This window comes from Balaenoptera physalus (assembly GCF_965194825.1).
Source record: "Balaenoptera physalus genome assembly, chromosome: 5".
NCBI classification, from domain to species: Eukaryota; Metazoa; Chordata; class Mammalia; order Artiodactyla; family Balaenopteridae; genus Balaenoptera; species Balaenoptera physalus.
This window is the reverse complement of record NC_138884.1, coordinates 120,547,342-120,568,702: the sequence shown is the minus strand read 5'-3', so window position 1 is coordinate 120,568,702 and position 21,361 is coordinate 120,547,342. Positions and strand designations below refer to the sequence as shown.

Genomic DNA, 21,361 nt, shown 5'->3' with positions numbered 1-21,361 from the left:
TAATCAGAACATTTTAAACCCCACATTTGTTTTATTTATTTTTATTTTTGGCTGTGTTGGGTCTTCGTTTCTGTGCAAGGGCCTTCTCTAGTTGTGGCAAGGGGGGGCCACTCCTCATCGCGGCGCGCAGGCCCCTGATGCGCAGGCCCAGCAGTCGTGGCCCACGGGCCCAGCCGCTCCGCGGCACGTGGGATCCTCCCAGACCAGGGCCCGAACCCGTGTCCCCTGCATTAGCAGGCAGACTCCCAACCACTGCGCCACCAGGGAAGCCCTGCACTGGTATTTTTTTTTAAGCAAATCTCTTAATATCAGGGTGTCATCATTACCCTTTCTGTCCCATAGTCAAACATGTAAAAGGTGACATCCTGGATGATGGATTAAATACCATTACTTGTACATTTATAAAGATTTATGATTTACTATGAGTAGATGCTTAAATCTTTTCTCGGAGCTTCCCTGGTGGCACAGTGGTTGGGAGTCCACCTGCCAATGCAGGGGACACGGGTTCGATCCCTGGTCCGGGAAGATCCCACATGCCTCGGAGCAACTAAGCCCGTGCGCCACAACTACTGAGCCCTCGTGCCACAACTACTGAAGCCCACGCGCCTAGAGCCCGTGCTCCGCAACAAGAGAAGCCACCGCAATGAGAAGCCCGCACACCGCAATGAAGAGTAGACCCTGCTCGCCGCAACTAGAGAAAGCCCGCGTGCAGCAACAAAGACCCAACACAGCCAAAAATAAATAAATTAATTAATTATTTTTAAAAAAATCTTTTCTAGCTGTGTGCACTTGGGCAAATTAACCTCTCTGAACTGATTCCTTATTATTAAATTGGGATTAAAAACAGCTACCTCCTAGGATTATAGGATTACAAATAATATATATGTGAAGTGCCTAGAACAGTACTTGACAACAAATGGTAAATAGTATCTAAGTAAATATTAGTTATGATGAAACATTTCAAATGACATTTTATAATAATTTTAAATATATTTAATGATAAAAATCTTGCAACTACTGTGAATTTAAAAAGAAATTAGTGACCAGATGATTGATTCTAAATGAAGCCTAAGAATCAAAGTGAAGCCAAGAACACTGACCGTTTCACCTCCGCACGGGAATGAACACAGGACAGGCTGACAAAGCTTCTTAAATGCTGAACTGTAATAGCAGCAGCTTTGATTTTGACAGACGCATCCAAGCTCCTTCCAGCAGTAAACCTCAACAAGCCGTGAAAATCCACAAACTGAAAATCTCAAATGAGAACATCAAAGAATACCTGTGTTTTGCAAGCATTTTTTTTTTTTATTAACAAGAGATTGAAACAGTCAAATTCAAATGAACTATGGGACGAAAGTTCCAGTTGCTAAGTTGCAAAATGAACACATAATGGAAAAATTCATTGACATCTAAAAATGTAAGATTACTTCTTTTCATCGAGTTCCTCTACTTGCATTGCAAATAGAGTGGCGCACCCGTCTCAGGGCTTCAGTAGCCTGTCCATGGGAAGAAGAAGAGGCACTGATCAGAGAGGACCACAAACGTATCAGATTACTGCTCACAAGGAATTCTATACCTTTAACGTCTCCTTAGGTCAATATATAGATCTAAACTATGAGTGGAAACTGCCTACAATATTTCAATTTATGTGCATCCTCTTGTAAAAGATGAGTTTAGAGTTTCTAGTCCATCCTTATAGTTCTTGTAATGTTAGTTTTCCCCTTTACAGTGGTTTTTCCAGTTTATAAAAAAACCAAACAAAAAAAACCCCACTACTCTGACCTATCAGTTTCCCTTTTTTTTCTCAACTTTATTACCTTAAAAAAAACCCAAAACTTTACAGTTTGCTACTCTAAATCTTCAATGCCCAGTGCTATAAACTAGTTGAAAGACCATTCCTTAGCCTTCACGGATTGGATCATTTAAATGCAAAAGTATCCACTGAATTAAAAAAAAAAAAAAAAAAAAGGATCATTATATTTTTCCTAAGTAATGATTATATGGAATTTAAACATATTTTTTAAAGGCTCTTTATCTCCAATTTTTGGACTACAAATTCTTGTTAAATCCTTCCTTTTTTTAAATTTCAGGGATGGGTAGTTTAGAAGTTACGGGTAACAAAAGATATGATGATTACTGGCTATTAAATGATCATGCATTGAGCAGTGGAAGATATTTCTACCAAAACTTTTTTCTTCTAAAATTACTAAGAAAAATTTAAAAAGCTAATGAGTCCACTGGGAGGCCAAAGGTAAAAGCTGCCTAGGAAACGGATTATATGGAAGTGCTCCAGAGCACAGGATCCAAACTTTTAGCTTCATACCTTGGTTTCCCCACTTTCTAACAGTGCATAACCTCTGTTTTCCCATCTGAAAGAAGGAAATGATGAAAGGAGGAATACCACATTGATTCTATTTATAAGCAGAAGAAACTTGTAAAAACCTTTCGAGAGCTTAAAATTGTTTATCAGAGTGCTCATCTTCCTAAAATTCTACTTTCTTTTAGTTCTTAATAGTTACAGAATCTGCAATTGAGCTTGATATTGGACTTTGTTCTTTAAAAACACATATTCACTTAGAGACAGATTTCTATTGAAAACTGTTATTTTGCTATCTCAAAGTCATTTAAGACATTTTCCACATACATTTAAAGCTATGCCAATGTAGAATACAGATGACAAGAATAAAACTGTAGGACATTAGTATCGGGACATGTCAGCTATTTCACTGAACAAAACCACAATACAGAGAAGCCTATGCAGGACCAAGATTTAACGCATGAGGATGAGCCACCGATTGCATTTCCCTGACACTAAATTCTGGCTCCCAAACAAGACCAGCTATAAGATGTCGTATTTGCAATAAGGTACCTTAGCAAGATCTTCTTTTAACTTGTTGTACTGCACCACATCAAAATGCTGTTGCTTTGATTTCTTATGGAAGAAGTGAAGAAACTGCCTACTCTTAACAGCTGAGTAAGTATAATCCTAAAAAAAAAAAAAAAAGACATAAAACCAGAACAGAACATGCTTTAAATGAACATAATACCTCTGCAAGAAACGTGCCTTAGCAACAACAAAGCAAAGGAAGGCAGATGAGTAAAATACGTGCAGTGGCCATCAGAGCAAGCATAAGGCAACACAAGTAAAACATTTAGTCTCATTTGAGATCAGCTGCTCCTTTCAAAAGCAAGCAAGCTGGGAAGAGAAATTACACATATAGGGAAAGAAAAGAGAAAAAGGAAAATGCAGATTTTTGGCAAAATAATCACGAGATAAGCTAAAGTTACTGGGTGGTTTGCAATACAAATTCAATTTTATTTATAAACAGGACACACAGTACACAAATTTGATGTGTTTATCTCAACGGAGGAATTTGTTAAGTTGTACTATTTATTTCTCTATAGAGGCTATACACAGTTTCTCTGTGGTATATATAAATCTCCATCCTCTGGAAAACAACAAAATTTAACACCTGATAAAAACCCAGATAGCAGTAGTTCAATAAATAAAAAGGTTTTATTGCTCATTACTTGGATAAGAAATTATTTATAAAAGATGTTATAACTTACCATTTTCTTAACAAACTACTCACCTGTCGAGTGACTATAAAGTATGCAAAAAAGACCATGGAATTTGAAAATGTGATGAAGTATGTAACTGGCTCCATGATATCCCAGGAGTACACCCACCAGGTGAGCCAGGCCAGTGCCCCGCCCTGAACGGACAGCAACGCTAGTCCAGCCCACAGAAGTCCGTTGGCTTTGACTTCTGAGCGAGCTTCAATGCTCGCTTTCATCTGAGGGGAAAAAAAGTGACTGTTACTTCAGTTTACAGTGCACCAACTTAAAAAAAAAAAAAAAAAGCAGAAAAGGAAGAGAAGTAAAGTAATACACATCTGTATTACTTTAAAGAGGTCTGATTTATGAAAAAATAGAATGTATAAAACATATACATTCATGAGCGATCACTTATTTCCAAACCAGTTCACTAATAAACCATTTTTTAAATTATAAAGGCAATACCTGCCCATGGAAAAAAATTTAAATAGTATAGAAGGGTATACAACGAAAAATTCAGAAGTCATCCTCTGAAACCTAACTAAAAATTACATGCCTATTTTCTTTGACTTAGCAATTTCACTTCTGGGAATTCATCCTACAGGTACACTTGCGCACATGTGATTCATCATAGGTTCATTCTTAAGAGTAAAAGACCATAAATTATCCAATTTTTCATCAGGGTATCATGCAGCTATAGTGAGGAGGCTCTCTATGTACCAATACGGAGATCTTTCCAGGATATATTGTTAGTGAAAAAAGGTGAGAAAAGTGTATCATAGCATATACTGTTTCCTGGAAAAGGGAACAAAATAATAATATATTTGCATTTGTTTGCACATAGATAAAGAAAACCTGAAATGATTCACAGGTTCAGGGATATGGTACTGGGAGGACAGTAGGAGGAAAACTTTCCATTGGCCACCTTTTTAGGTTTTAAAATCTTAACACAAGTAAATATCACCAACTTTTTAAAAAGTAAAGAAAAAATTAAAACATACCATCCAACAAATGAAAAAGTCCCTCTCTCTGGCATCCCCTAAGTATTCTTAGAGGTAATCACTATCAAAAGTTTCTTTTAGGGACTTCCCTGTAGGTCCAGGGGTAAAGAATTAGCCTTCCAATGCAGGGGACGCAGGTTCGATCCCTTGTCAGGGAACTTAGATCCCACATGCTGTGGGGCAACTAAGCCCGTGCGCCACCAACTACTGAGCTCGCGCACCTCAACTAGAGAGCACACACGCCACAACTACAGACCCCAAGCGCTCTGAAGCCCACGTGCCGCAAGGAAGACCCAACGCAGCCCCCTCCCCACAAAAAAGTTTCTTTTAACAACAAGGTCCTACTGTATATAGCACAGGGATCTATATTCAACATCCTGTGATAAATCGTAATGGAAAAGAATATTAAAAAAATGTATGTATAACTAAATCAATGCTGTACAGAATTTAACACAACTATACTTTCATAAAACAACAAAAAAAGTTTCTTCTACCTCTAGAAACTTTTTATTCATACACAAAGATACACATACACCTACTCATTTTTAAAAATCACAAGTGGGATCAGAGGTTTAAAAAATGCATTTTTCCCTTAAATTAAAACAGACTCCTGCCCCTCCTCCCCAGAAAAGCTGTTTGTTTTTTTTTTCCTCCACCACTGATTAACTTCAGATGTTAGGAAGCCACTGCTAACTTTCCAGCTGCAATTCCATTGAGCAGATTGGGAGCCGTGGGCCTGTTCTCTGAAAAACAAACTGTGGCAGTGCTCCAGCTAGCGCGTCCCAGCTCATCTTATACTCAGTTACCAAGATACTACGGCCAATCCATGGGAAGGACGCACGGCACAGAGTTTACGACAGCAGCCTGGAGTCAGACCACCAGAGTTCAAGTTCTGGCTCTAATACGTATTAGCTTGTATACCTTTGCTGTCTTAGTTTCCTCACCTGAAGAATGAGGACGATAACAATACCAAACTCAGAGGCTCATTGTGAGGATTAAAGGAGAAAATAAGCCTATGTAAAGCATTCAGAAAAACACTCACATGGAGCAATAATACCAATAAATATCGGGTATTATTTACAAACAGACTCAACGGGTGATGCTTCCGAACCTGTTCGAGGGGCTGCAGCTGTCCCTTCAGGTGGTCAATTTTCTCCAGCAGGTGGTGCTCTCTCTTTTTCTGAAACTCTTCTAAATGCAAGGCTGTGAACAGTCTGTGAACCAAGGATTTCATGTTTTCCATCTCAGTAGTGTGCTCACTACTCAGTTTTTCTGAGAAAAGAAGACACAAGGGAAACATAAGGCAGTTACCACGTCTTTTCCTCCAGGGTTTGTAAGTCTAGGGAACCAAATCTGAGTTCCCCTGGCTGGCCGCTTGGGCGCTCCCCATTCCTCGGGGGGCATTTGGTACCCGCCTTTATTCCTGTCTCAGGTGATTCCATTCATCTCTCTCTGGAATAATAAATAACCAGACAGTAGGTTTAAAATTCATTATGTTTTTGTCTTTTTTCTTTTGTAATATGACTAGTGCTGTTTCTTTTTTTTAAAAAAGGAAGAATAATACAGGAAAAGGAAGTATCCATCTACCAGAACTCAGGTGAATACCTCACCTGAGTTTGTAACACATTAGTTACAGGTTCACTTTTATACCTGAGTTAACCTAAGATCCTTCTTCACCCTCAACTATCTATCCAAAATCATTTTAGGATCCCCTGGGGAGGGAAACTGGTGTACAAACATGTAAACAAAAGTATAATATACATTTGAAAAGCAATTCAAGTGTAAGTTCTTTTCAACAAGGTATAGATCTGAAGGGAGGTTCATACTGACGAAAGGGAATCAGTTTCTGAGCTTTTAACATAGAGTTCTTTTGATTCTGGATTTCTCTCATACTACCACTTCAGTGGATCTATAGATCTACATAAAACTGGGCTGTAATGATGCCTTTCTGAGGGTTATAACTGTTCCCCACCACTGTAAGAGAATTTGAGATAGGGGGACAAAGTGAGGGGAGAGAAGACAGACCTTCCTGCCGGGCAGCAGAAACAACTGCAGATAAGGGAGATTTATGATCCTAGTGTCAGTATTATCCCAGCGGTTTTCCAGTCTGTGACAGCAGTCCTGAAGTTAATTTTCCTCTATCTCCACCCACTTCTTCAAGACTTTATTGTGGTCTTTAATCCCTTCAACATTCTAGGCTAAAGCTCCACAAAGAGGTAGAAACGAGAAGTTCCCTTTTAGCCTTCTGAGATTTGCAGAACAGTCAGAGCCTTTTTGCTGTGATGAAAAAAATGTATGGATACATAAAAGGTCTACATACAGAAAAACGGCAGAGATGGGGCATGATTTTGTCCAAAGCTGTGGAACATAACAAAGATAAACAAAGCCAGACACTAATTCAAGTGGTAAGGATAGATTTTATTCAGTAACTATTGTACTAGGGAAGGGGATCTGGCATGAACTGAACTCAACTTCTATTTGTGCAGAGGTGGGGGGGCGTTTTCAGGGAGGGAGGAGAACATCAAGGGGCTTAAGCAGAAGTGGAAATTTACAAAAAGTGGGAATGGAAGTTGCTTAATGTGACCAGGCCATTTGGGTCTGTTAACTGGCGCTTGTCCAGAAGAGGAAGATCAAGTAAAACAATGAGGTGCCCTGAAAATGTTTATCTCCACTTATTCCCTCAAATGCTAAATGGGAAGTAGAAGACCTTGCAGAGTGTTGGGAACTCACTGGACATGAAATTTCTATCTCAACATGGATTTTCATTTTCATTTTTCTCAATTTCTTCCATCCTTGTCTTTGGGGTTAAATACTGTCCTGATTTTTAAAAAGAATCAAGAATAGAAGAATGTTCATAATTGTTGAAATGATGGATTTGTTTTAATTTCTCTATACTTAATTTGTGTTTGAAAATTTTTAAAAATATTTTTCCTCAAGGGATCTTCAGAGTAATTGCTGATATCAGTGCTGGAGCACGAGATCAGCCTGGATCATCTAGTTATACCAGAAAGTAAGAAAATGCTTAAAATAAAAATGGGGACAAGTCATAAGGACATGGGAGCCAATGGTCTTCAAATTGTACCAGATATGGTTAGCAGGAGCCCCTTAAGCTGGCTCCTGTGTCCTTGTGACTTACTCCCATTTTTTGTTAGCATTTCCTTATTTTTTCTTTTGTTGAAGTATAGTTGACTTACAATATTATATTAGTTTCAGGTGTACAGCATAGTAATTGAGTATTTTTACATATTATAACTCCATTAAAAGTTATTACAAAATAATGGCTATAATTTCCTGTGCTGTATAATATCTCCTTGTTGCTTATTTTACAGTTTGTATCTCTTAATCCCCTCACCCTATCTTGCTTCTCCCTAACTGGTAACCAGTAGCTTGTTTTCTATACCTGTGAGTCTGGTTCTGTTTTGCTATATACATTTGTTTTATTTTTTAGATTCCACATATAAGTGATATCATACAGTATTTGTTTTTGTCTGACTAAGCATAATATTTTTTAGGTTCATCCAGGTTGCTGCAAATGGCAGAATTTCGTTCTTTTTTATGGCTGAGTAACATTCTAGTGTGTGTGTGTGTACATACCACATCTTCTTAAGCCAATCGTCTGTTGATGGACACTTGGGTTAACTACTGTAAACAGTGTTGCTATGAACACTGGGGTGCACGTATCTTTTCAAATTAGTGTTTTCATTTTTTTCTATAGGCATACCAGGAGTGGAATTGCTGGATCATATGGTAGTCCTACTTCTAGTTTTTTTGGGGAACCTCCACACTGTTTTCCGTACTGGCTGCACTGATTTACATTCCCACCAACAGTGTACAAGGGTTTCCTTTTCTCTACATCCTCACCAACATTTGTTATTTGTAGACGTTTCGATGATAGCCACTCTAACAGTTGTGAGGTGATATCTCATTGTTTTGATTTGCATTTCTCTAATAATTAGCGATGTTGAACATCTTTTCATGGGCCTGTTAGCTATCTGTATGTCTTCTTCGGAAAAATGTCTATTCAGGTCTTCCGCCCAGTTTCCATTTGCATGAAATATCTTTTTCCATCCCCTTGTTTTCGGTCTCTGTATGTCTTTAGCTCTGAAGTCAGTCTCTTGTAGGCAGCATAAAGAAGGTTCTTGTTTTTTTATCCAATCAGCTGCCCCTATGTCTTTTGAGTGGAGCATTTAGTCCATTGACATTTAAAGTAATTATTGATAGGTATGTACTTACTGCCATTTAATTAACTTTTCTTAGTTGTTTTCGTAGTTCTTCTCTGTTTTATTTTCTGTATCTAAATCACCTCCCCCCACCTCTCCCCATCCCCTTGGCATCTACTGATGATTCTTGTCTGAATTTGGCTGCAATATAATTTTTCAACTACAACAGCCCTCCCATATTTACCAGTCAGAACTTGGCATTCCAACTATAAACATGAACCTTCCCTTATTTACTGATTTATTTATCTCACCGTCTATTTATTAAGGTATAGACTCAGTATTACTTTATCCTAACCCTGATAGTCCACAACCACAGCTTACTGAGAGCAGAAACCTCTGGAGCCAATACTGATAGGAACACTAAACTATAATTGTTGAATTGCTGAAGGCTCAGTGCTGACTAGTTTGAGAAATAAAAACAGTCACACATTCATGAGTTTTACCTCCAGGAGTCCCACCAGGTTCTCACAGTGAAGGTCAGAGATCAGAGAAAAATATCTCCCTGCTTCCAGCAGAGAAAGGAGAAAAGTAACCATTTTGAAACAGTCCTGAGCATTACTTTCTCCATACCAAGGAAATTACAGTTGACCCTCAAACAATATGGAGGATAGGGGCACCAACCCCACATGCAGTCAAAAACCAACGTATAATTTTATAGTTGGCCCTGTGTATCCATGATTCCATGGACTAAACCAACTGTGGACCACTTAGTACTGCAGTGTTTATTGAAACAAATCTGCATGTAAAGTGGACCCATGCAGTTCAAACCTATGTTGTTCAAGGGTCAACTGTACTTTACCAAATGGAAATCAAAAGAAAGCTGGAGTAGCAATACTCATATTAGATAAAATGGACTTTAAAATAAGGAATGTTACAAGAGACAAGGAAGGACACTACATAATGATCAAGGGATCAATCCAAAAAGAAGATATAACAATTATAAATATATATGCACCCAACATAGGAGCACCTCAATACATAAGGTAACTGCTAACAGCTATAAAAGAGGATATCGAAAGTAACACAATAATAGTGGAGGACTTTAACACCTCACTTACACCAGTGGACAGATCATCCAAACAGAAAATTAATAAGGAAACACAAGCTTTAAATGACACAATAGACCAGATAGATTTAATTGATATTTATAGGACATTCCATCCAAAAACAGCAGATTACACTTTCTTCTCAAGTGCGCATGGAACATTCTCCAGGATAGATCACACCTTGGGTCACAAATCAACACTCAGTAAATTTAAGAAAACTGAAATCGTATCAGGCATCTTTTCTGACCACAACGCTATGAGATTAGAAATCAATTACAGGGAAAAAAACATAAAAACACAAACACATGGAGGCTAAACAATACATTACTAAATAACCAAGAGATCACTGAAGAAATCAGAGGAAATCAAAAAATACCTAGAGACAAATGACAATGAAAACACGACGATCCAAAACCTATGGGATGCAGCAAAAGCAGTACTAAGAGGGAAGTTTATAGCAATACAATCTTACCTCAAGAAACAACAAACATCTCAAATAAACAACCTAAGTTTAGACCTAAAGGAACTAGAGAAAGAAGAACAAACAAAATCCGAAGATAGCAGAAGGAAAGAAATCATAAAGATCAAAGCAGAAATAAATGAAATAGAAACAAAGAAAACAATAGCAAAGATCAATAAAACTAAAAGTTGGTTCTTTGAGAAGATAAACAAAATTGATAAACCTTTAGCCAGACTCATCAAGAAAAAGAGGGAGAGGACTCAAATTAATAAAATTAGAAATCAAAAAGGAGAAGTTACAACAGACACCGCAGAAATACAAAGTATCCTAAGAGATTACTACAAGCAACTCTATGCCAATAAAATGGACAATCTGGAAAAAATGGACAAATTCTTAAAAAGGTATAACCTTCCAAGAATGAACCAGGAAGAAATAGAAAATATGAACAGACCAATCACAAGTAATGAAATTGAAACTGTGATTAAGAATCTTCCACCAAACAAAAGTCCAGGACCAGATGGCTTCACAGGTGAATTCTATCAAACATTTAGAGAAGAGCTAACACCCATCCTTCTCAAACTCTTCCAAAAAATGGCAGAGGAAGGAACACTCCCAAACGCATTCTATGAGGGCACCATCACCCTGATACCAAAACCAGACAAAGATACTACAAAGAAAGAAAATTACAGACCAATATCACCGATGAATATAGATGCAAAAATCCTCAACAAAATAGTAGCAAACAGAATCCAACAACACATTAAAAGGATCATACACCACGATCAAGTGGGATTTATCCCAGGGATGCAAGGATTCTTCAATATATGCAAATCAATCAATGTGATACACCATATTAACAAACTGAAGAATAAAAACCATATGATCATCTCAATAGATGCAGAAAAAGCTTTTGACAAAATTCAACACCCATTTATGATAAAAACTCTCCAGAAAGCGCGCATAGAGGGAACCTACCTCAACATAATAAAGGTCATATACGACAAACCCACAGCAAACATCATTCTCAATGGTGAAAAACTGAAAGCATTTCCTCTAAGATCAGGAACAAGACAAGGATGTCCACTCTCACCACTATTATTCAACATAGTTTTGGAAGTCCTAGCTACGGCAATCAGAGAAGAAAAAGAAATAAAAGGAATACAAATTGGAAGAGAAGAAGTAAAACTGTCACTGTCTGCAGATGACATGATACTATATACATATAGAATCCTAAAGATGCCACCAGAAAACTACTAGAGCTAATCAATGAATCTGGTAAAGTTGCAGGATATAAAATGAATGCACAGAAATTGCTTGCATTCCTATACACTAATGATGAAAAATCTGAAAGAGAAATTAAGGAAACACTACCATTTACCATTGCAACAAAAAGAATACCTAGGAACAAACCTAACTAGGGAGACAAAAGACCTCTATGCAGAAAACTATAACACACTGATGAAAGAAATTAAAGATGGTACCAACAGATGGAGAGATATACCATGTTCTTGGATTGGAAGAATCAACAGTGTGAAAATGACTATACTACCCAAAGCAATCTACAGATTCAATGCAATCCCTATCAAATTACCAATGGCATTTTTTTTTACAGAACTAGAACAAAAAATCTTAAAATTTCTATGGAGACACAAAAGACCCCGAATAGCCAAAGCAGTCTTGAGGGAAAAAAACGGAGCTGGAGGAATCAGAGTCCCTGAATTCAGTCTATACTACAAAGCTACAGTAATCAAGACAATATGGTACTGGTACAAAAACAGAAATATAGATCAATGGAACAAGATAGAAAGCACAGAGATAAACCCACACAACTATGGTCAACTAATCTATGAAAAGGAGGCAAGGATATACAATGGAGAAAAGACAGTCTCTTCAATAAGTGGTGCTGGGAAAACTAGACAGCTATGTGTAAAAGAATGAAATTAGAACACGCGCTAACACCATACACAAAAATAAACTCAAAATGGATTAGAGACCTACATGTAAGACCGGACACTATAAAACTCTTAGAGGAAAACATAGGAAGAACACTCTGACATAAATCACAGCAAGATCTTTTTTGATCCACCTCCTAGAGTAATGGCAATAAAACCCAAAATAAACAAATGGGACCTAATGCAAGTTAAAAGCTTTTGCAAAGCAAAGGAAACTACAAACAAGACGAAAGGCAACCCACAGAATGGGAGAAAATATTTGCAAACAAATCAACGGGGAAAGGATTACTCTCCAAAATATATAAACAGCTCATGCAGCTCAATATTAAAAAACAAACAACCCAATACAAAAATGGGCAGAAGACCTAAACAGACATTTCTCCAAAGAAGACATACAGACGGCCACGAAGCACATGAAAAGCTGCTCAACACCACTGATTATTAGAGAAATGCAAATCAAAACTACAATGAGGTATCACCTCACACCAGTTAGAATGGGCATCTTCAGAAAATCTACAGACAACAAATGCTGGAGAGAGTGTGGAGAAAAGGGAACCCTCTTGCACTGTTGGTGGGAATGTAAATTGATACAGCCACTATGGAGAACAGTATGGAGGTTCCTTAGAAAATTAAAATTAGAATTACCATATGACCCAGCAATCCCACTACTGGGCCTATACCCAGAGAAAACCATAATTCATAAAGACACAGGCACCCCAATGTTCACTGCAGCACTACTGACAATAGCCAGGTCATAGAAGCAACCTAAATGCCCATCGACAGACGAATGGATAAAGAAGATGTGGTACATATATAAAATGGAATATTACTCAGTCATAAAATGGAATGATATTGGGTCATTTGTAGCGACGTGGATGAATCTAGAGACCGTCATACAGAGTGAAGTAAGTCAGAAAGAGAAAAACAAATATCATATATTAATGCATATATGTGGAACCTAGAAAAATGGTACAGATGAACCAGTTTGCAGGGGAGAAATTGAGACACAGATGTAGAGAACAAATGTATGGACACCAAGGGGGGAAGCGGCCAGGCGGGGGATGTTGGTGGTGTGATGAATTGGGAGGTTGGGATTGACATACATATGCTAATATGTATAAAATGGATAACTAATAAGAACCTGCTGTATAAAAAAATAAAATTCAAAAATTCAAAAAGAAAAGGATATAAAAAAAAGATAAAAACGGAATGTTGAAATTACTTTTAAGATGGTGGAGTAGAAGGACGTGCTCTCACTCCCTCTTGCGAGAGCACCAGAATCACAACTGGCTGCTGGACAATCATTGACAGGAAGACCCTGGACTTCACCAAGGTGGATACCCCACGTACAAGGACAGAGGAGAAGCCACAGTGAGACGGTAGGAGGGGTGCAATCAGAGTAAAATCAAATCCCATAACTGCTGGGTGGGTGACTCACAGCCTGGCGAACACTTATACCACAGAAGTCCACCCACTGGAGTGAAGGTTCTGAGCCCCACGTCAGGCTTCCCAACCTGGGGGTCCGGCAACGGGAGGAGGAATTCCTAGAGAATCAGACTTTGAAGGCTAGTGGGAATTGATTGCAGGACTTCAACAGGACTGGGGGAAACAGAGACCCCACTCTTGGAGGGCACACACAAAGTAGTGTGCGCATCAGGACCCAGGGGAAGGAGCAGTGACCCTGGGGGAGACTGAACCAGACCTACCTGCTGGTGTTGGGGGGTCTCCTGCAGAGGCGGGGGGTGGCTCTGTTTCACCGTGGGGACAAGGACACTGGCAGCGGAGGTTCTGGGAAGTGCTCCTTGGCGTGAGCCCTCCCAGAGTCTGCCATTAACCCCACCAAAGAGCCCATGTAGGCTCCAGTGTTGGGTTGCCTCAGGCCAAACAACCAACAGGGAGGGAACCCAGCCCCACCCACCAACAGTCAAGTGGATCAAAGTTTTACTGAGCTCTGACCGCCACAGCAACGGTCAGCTCTACCCACCACCAGAGCCTCCCATCAAGCCTCTTAGATAGCCTTAACCACCAGAGGGCAGACAGCAGAAGCAAGAAAAACTACAATCCTGCAGCCTGTGGACCAAAAACCACAGTTACAGAAAGATAGACAAGACGAAAAGGCAGAGGGCTATGTACCAGATGAAGGAACAAGAAAAAACCCCAGAAAAACAAATAAATGAAGTGGAGATAGGCAACCTTCCAGAAAAAGAATTCAGAATAATGATAGTGAAGATGATCCAGGACCTCGGAATAAGAATGGAGGCAAAGATTGAGAAGATGCAAGAAGTGATTAACAAAGACCTAGAAGAATTAAAGAACAAACAGAGATGACCAATACAATAACTGAAATGAAAACTACACTAGAAGGAATCAATAGCAGAATAACTGAGGCAGAAGAACGGATAAGTGACCTGGAAGACAGAATGGTGGAATTCACTGCTGCGGAACAGACTAAAGAAAAAAGAATGAAAAGAAATGAAGACAGCCTAAGAGACCTCTGGGACAACATTAAACGCAACAACATTCGCATTATAGGGGTCCCAGAAGGAGAAGAGAGAGAGAAAGGACCAGAGAAAATACTTGAAGAGATTATAGTCGAAAACTTCCCTAACATGGGAAAGGAAATAGCCACCCAAGTCCAGGAAGCGCAGAGAGTCCCATACAGGATAAACCCAAGGAGAAACACGCCGAGACACATAGTAATCAAAGTGGCAAAAATTAAAGACAAAGAAAAATTATTGAAAGCAGCAAGGGAAAAACGACAAATAACATACAAGGGAACTCCCATAAGGTTAACAGCTGATTTCTCAGCAGAAACTCTGCAAGCCAGAAGGGAGTGGCATGATATACTTAAAGTGATGAAAGGGAAGAACCTACAACCAAGATTACTCTACCCGGCAAGGATCTCATTTAGATTTGATGGAGAAATCAAAAGCTTTACAGACAAGCAAAAGCTAAGAGAATTCAGCACCACCAAACCAGCTCTACAACAAATGCTAAAGGAACTTCTCTAAGTGGGAAACACAAGAGAAGAAAAGGACCTACAAAAACAAACCCAAAACAATTAAGAAAATGGTCATAGGAACATACATATCGATAATTACCTTAAACGTGAATGGATTAAATGCCCCAACCAAAAGACATAGACTGGCTGAATGGATACAAAAACAAGACCCATATATATGCTGTCTACAAGAGACCCACTTTAGATCTAGGGACACATACAGACTGAAAGTGAGGGGATGGAAAAAGATATTCCATGCAAATGGAAATCAAAAGAAAGCTGGAGTAGCTATACTCATATCGGATAAAATAGACTTTAAAATAAAGAATGTTACAAGAGACAAGGAAGGACACTACATAATGATCAAGGGATCAATCCAAGAAGAAGATATAACAATTATAAATATATATGCACCCAACATAGGAGCACCTCAATACATAAGGCAACTGCTAACAGCTATAAAAGAGGAAATTGACAGTAACACAATCATAGTGGGGGACTTTAACACCTCACTTACACCAATGGACAGATTATCCAAAATGAAAATAAATAAGGAAACAGAAGCTTTAAATGACACAATAGACCAGATAGATTTAATTGATATATATAGGACATTCCATCCAAAAACAGCAGATTACACGTTCTTCTCAAGTGCGCACGGAACATTCTCCAGGATAGATCACATCTTGGGTCACAAATCAAGCCTCAGTAAATTTAAGAAAATTGAAATCATATCAAGCATCTTTTCTGACCACAACGCTATGAGATTAGAAATGAATTACAGGGAAAAAAACGTAAAAAAGACAAACACATGGAGGCTAAACAATACGTTACTAAATAACCAAGAGATCACTGAAGAAATCAAAGAGGAAATAAAAAAATACCTAGAGACAAATGACAATGAAAACACGATGATGCAAAACCTATGGGATGCAGCGAAAGCAGTTCTAAGAGTGAAGTTTATAGCTATACAAGCCTACCTAAAGAAACAAGAAAAATCTCAAGTAAACAATCTAACCTTACACCTAAAGAAACTAGAGAAAGAAGAACAAACAAAACCCAAAGTTAGCAGAAGGAAAGAAATCATAAAGATCAGAGCAGAAATAAATGAAATAGAAACAAAGAAAACAATAGCAAAGATCAATAAAACTAAAAGTTGGTTCTTTGAGAAGATAAACAAAATTGATAAGCCATTAGCCAGACTCATCAAGAAAAAGAGGGAGAGGACTCAAATCAATAAAATCAGAAATGAAAAAGGAGAAGTTACAACAGACACCGCAGAAATACAAAGCATCCTAAGAGACTACTACAAGCAACTTTATGCCAATAAAATGGACAACCTGGAAGAAATGGACAAATTTTAGAAAGGTATAACCTTCCAAGACTAAACCAGGAAGAAACAGAAAATATGAACAGACCAATCACAAGTAAAGAAATTGAAACTGTGATTAAAAATCTTCCAACAAACAAAAGTCCAGGACCAGATGGCTTCACAGGTGAATTCTATCAAACATTTAGAGAAGAGCTAACACCTATCCTTCTCAAACTCTTCCAAAAAATTGCAGAGGAAGGAACATTTCCAAACTCATTCTATGAGGGCACCATCACCCTGATACCAAAACCAGACAAAGACACTACAAAAAAAGAAAATTACAGACCAATATCACTGATGAATATAGATGCAAAAATCCTCAACAAAATACTAGCAAACAGAATCCAACAACACATTAAAAGGATCATACACCACGATCAAGTGGGATTTATCCCAGGGATGCAAGGATTCTTCAATATACGCAAATCAGTCAATGTGATACACCATATTAACAAATTGAAGAATAAAACCCATATGATCATCTCAATAGATGCAGAAAAAGCTTTTGACAAAATTCAACACCCATTTATGATAAAAACTCTCCAGAAAGTGGGCATAGAGGGAACCTACCTCAACATAATAAAGGCCATATATGACAAACCCACAGCAAACATCATTCTCAATGGTGAAAAACTGAAAGCATTTCCTCTAAGATCAGGAACGAGACAAGGATGTCCACTCTCACCACTATTATTCAACATAGTTCTGGAAGTCCTAGCCACGGCAATCAGAGAAGAAAAAGAAATAAAAGGAATACAAATTGGAAAAGAAGAAGTAAAACTGTCACTGTTTGCGGATGACATGATACTATACATAGAGAATCCTAAAACTGCCACCAGAAAACTGCTAGAGCTAATTAATGAATATGGTAAAGTTGCAGGATACAAAATTAATGCACAGAAATCTCTTGCATTCCTATACACTAATGATGAAAAATCTGAAAGAGAAATTATGGAAACACTCCCATTTACCATTGCAACCAAAAGAATAAAATACCTAGGAATAAACCTACCTAGGGAGACAAAAGACCTCTATGCAGAAAACTATAAGACACTGATGAAAGAAATTAAAGATGATACCAACAGATGGAGAGATATACCATGTTCTTGGATTGGAAGAATCAACATTGTGAAAATGAGTATACTATCCAAAGCAATCTACAGATTCAATGCAATCCCTATCAAATTACCAATGGCATTTTTTACGGAGCTAGAACAAATCATCTTAAAATTTGTATGGAGACACAAAAGACCCCGAATAGCCAAAGCAGTCTTGAGGGAAAAAAATGGAGCTGGAGGAATCAGACTCCCTGACTTCAGACTATACTACAAAGCTACAGTAATCAAGACAATATGGTACTGGCACAAAAACAGAAACATAGATCAATGGAACAAGATAGAAAGCCCAGAGATTAACCCATGCACCTATGGTCAACTAATCTATGACAAAGGAGGCAAAGATATACAATGGAGAAAAGACAGTCTCTTCAATAAGTGGTGCTGGGTAAACTGGACAGCTACATGTAAAAGAATGAAATTAGAATACTCCTTAGCACCATACACAAAAATAAACTCAAAATGGATTAGAGACCTAAATATAAGACTGGACACTATAAAACTCTTAGAGGAAAACATAGGAAGAACACTCTTTGACATAAATCACAGCAAGATCTTTTTTGATCCACCTCCCAGAGTAATGGAAATAAAAACAAAAATAAACAAATGGGACCTAATGAAACTTCAAAGCTTTTGCACAGCAAAGGAAACCATAAACAAGACGAAAAGACAACCCTCAGAATGGGAGAAAATATTTGCAAACGAATCAACGGACAAAGGATTAATCTCCAAAATATATAAACAGCTCATGCAGCTCAATATTAAAAAACAAACACCCCAATCCAAAAATGGGCAGAAGACCTAAATAGACATTTCTCCAAAGAAGACATACAGACGGCCACGAAGCACATGAAAAGCTGCTCAACATCACTAATTATTAGAGAAATGCAAATCAAAACTACAATGAGGTATCACCTCACTCCTGTTAGAATGGGCATCATCAGAAAATCTACAAACAACAAATGCTGGAGAGGGTGTGGAGAAAAGGGAACCCTCTTGCACTGTTGGTGGGAATGTAAATTGATACAGCCACTATGGAGAACCATATGGAGGTTCCTTAAATAACTAAAAATAGAATTACCATATGACCCAGCAATCCCACTACTGGGCATATACCCAGAGAAAACCGTAATTCAAAAAGACACATGCACCCGAATGTTCATTGCAGCACTATTTACAATAGCCAGGTCATAGAAGCAACCTAAATGTCCATCAACAGACGAATGGATAAAGAAGTTGTGGTACATATATACAATGGAATATTACTCAGCCATAAAAAGGAACGAAATTGAGTCATTTGTTGAGAAGTGGATGGATCTAGAGACTGTCATACAGAGTGAAGTAAGTCAGAAAGAGAAAAACAAATATCGTATATTAATGCATGTATGTGGAACCTAGAAAAATGGTACAGATGAGCCGGTTTGCAGGGCAGAAGTTGAGACACAGATGTAGAGAATGGATATATGGACACCAAGGGGGGAAAACTGCGGTGGGGTGGGGATGGTGGTGTGCTGAATTGGGCGATTGGGATTGACATGTATACACTGATGTGTATAAAATTGATGCCTAATAAGAACCTGCAGTATAAACAAACAAACAAACAAAACAACTAATACTAAACTTTCATTGGGTTATTTGTATGGAAATATGTTAATATAAATGTTTCAGACATTACATGAAATTTCTAAAAATCTTATATTTGTATTTGTATGGAAATATGTATGGAAATATGTTAATATAAATGTTTCAGACATTACATGAAATTTCTGAAAATCTTATATTTGTATTTGTATGGAAATATGTATGGAAATATATTAATATAAATGTTTCAGACATTAAAAAAAAAAAAACAAAAAAAAAACGGAATGTTTTCATTACGTTTCAGTAGAGAATCGCATGTGGAAATATGGTCAAGAAGGTTTTTTTCGCTTAACTTACGTGGAACCCAAACATCAAAGCAATTAACGTAACCAAGATGGTGCAGATGATTTTCAACGCTTGATTTGGATATTTTGAGTATGTCGGCTCTCTCCCGCGTGGTATAATGTTGATTGTTCTCAATTACTGTCTCGATTTGATCGCTATCAACTTCAACTGGTCAACCTGACCACGGAGCATCGTCCAGCGAGAAATCTCCAGCACGAAACTTCACAAACCACTTTTGACACGTTCGATCAGTCACAGCACCTTCTTCATACACTGCAGAAATCTTTTTTTGCGTTTCAGTTGCGTTTTTACCTTTCTTGAAATAATAAAGCATAATATGCTGCAAATGTTGCTTTTTTCCTTCCATCTTCCATATTAAAATGGCTACACAAAAATTCACCAATTTTGATGTCTTTTTTTAAATGCATGCTGATGTGACAGCTGTCACGATACAATGTAACAAAATTGTTTTGAATGAAGTGAAAGATAGCTAAGTGTTACTAGAGCCATCAAACAGAAAAAAGCGAACAAACGTTTTGACCCACCCAACAGAAAATGTTCCACTCCAGTGCTTGATAGTGGGGGAGACTGTGGGGAAGGGGTAGAGCTCATGGGAACTCTGTGCTCTCTGCTCCACCACGCTGTGAACCTGAAACTGCCCTAGAAAAAAGAAAACCTACTTAAAAAAAAAAAAAAGTTAAGAGCTGTATAACGGTATACGCTTGAGTTCCTGATTTTCAGGTCCACTTCTTCTTAAGCCAATAATGTCAGATTTAGCATTCAAGATCCTAAAATGAAGCCTTAAAAGTCTAAAAAGACTATATGAGACTAAAAGCCCTGACAGACGACTTCTACCAATCATTTCTACCCTTGCTATAAAAACTTAAACATTGGCTCTCCAAAGCCTTCTTGGTCATTTGGTTAACTAAAACAAATTCTTAGGACAAGCCTGCTCCCTGAAAAAGGCCCACAGAGAAAGGGTAATGTTAAGATACTTGCATAGCTGTGTTTCTTACCTTTCTTAGGGCACTGTACATCGTATGTGATTTTATTAATGACAAGTTTAAAATCATTCATTAACAAGATTTCCATCAAGGTTGAAGCTGCAATTTCACTGCCATCTGAAAATGCAAAAATAAGTCCTTGTTTTACAATAGTAAGAACCATGTTTCAACATATGGAAAAACACTTGCTAATCCAGGTCTCTACAATACAGTAGTAGACATCTGTCTTTTCTGTGGGGGGGGGGGGCTTTCCCATACCCGATACTGTTCCCACCGGGAACAATCCTCTCTTGCTGCTCTACTGCCCATTACAGTGGACCAAGAACAGGCAGGCACTCCGTCTCCCACTCTGTCGGTGGCGCTGGGACCCAGGCTGACGTCTCTCGTGAGGCTGTACCTGCAGATGGTCATGCAAGGCCAGAGCAGTGGAGATGGCGGCGGAGGGACTGCGGGTGTCAGCAGCAAAGCCCATCATGCCGTTCCCAGCCTAACCTCTCTACTCACGTCCTTCTTCGGCTCCTGCCCTCTTCTTTTTTAAAAAAAAAAATTTATTTATTTTTGGCTGCGTTGGGTCTTCTTTGCTGCGCGCGGGCTTTCTCTAGTTGCGGCGAGCGGGGGCTGCTCTTCATTGCGGTGCGCAGGCTTCTCATTGTGGTGGCTTCTCTTGCTGCGGAGCACGGGCTCTAGGCATGTGGGCTTCAGTAGT

General features: G+C 38.4%; 1 protein-coding gene across 1 annotated transcript in view; it reads right to left on the bottom strand.

The window, feature by feature from the left end:
- Positions 1 to 1,282: 1,282 nt before the first annotated feature.
- MCUB (mitochondrial calcium uniporter dominant negative subunit beta) overlaps positions 1,283 to 21,361 on the bottom strand; it is a 93,768-nt gene continuing 73,689 nt past the window's right edge. The window contains 6 exon segments of the mRNA XM_082463053.1: positions 1,283 to 1,466; positions 1,468 to 1,496; positions 2,870 to 2,986; positions 3,594 to 3,797; positions 5,671 to 5,831; positions 20,668 to 20,772. Coding sequence (XP_082319179.1) covers positions 1,424 to 1,466; positions 1,468 to 1,496; positions 2,870 to 2,986; positions 3,594 to 3,797; positions 5,671 to 5,831; positions 20,668 to 20,772 — 659 coding nt within the window. The 3' untranslated portion in view covers positions 1,283 to 1,423.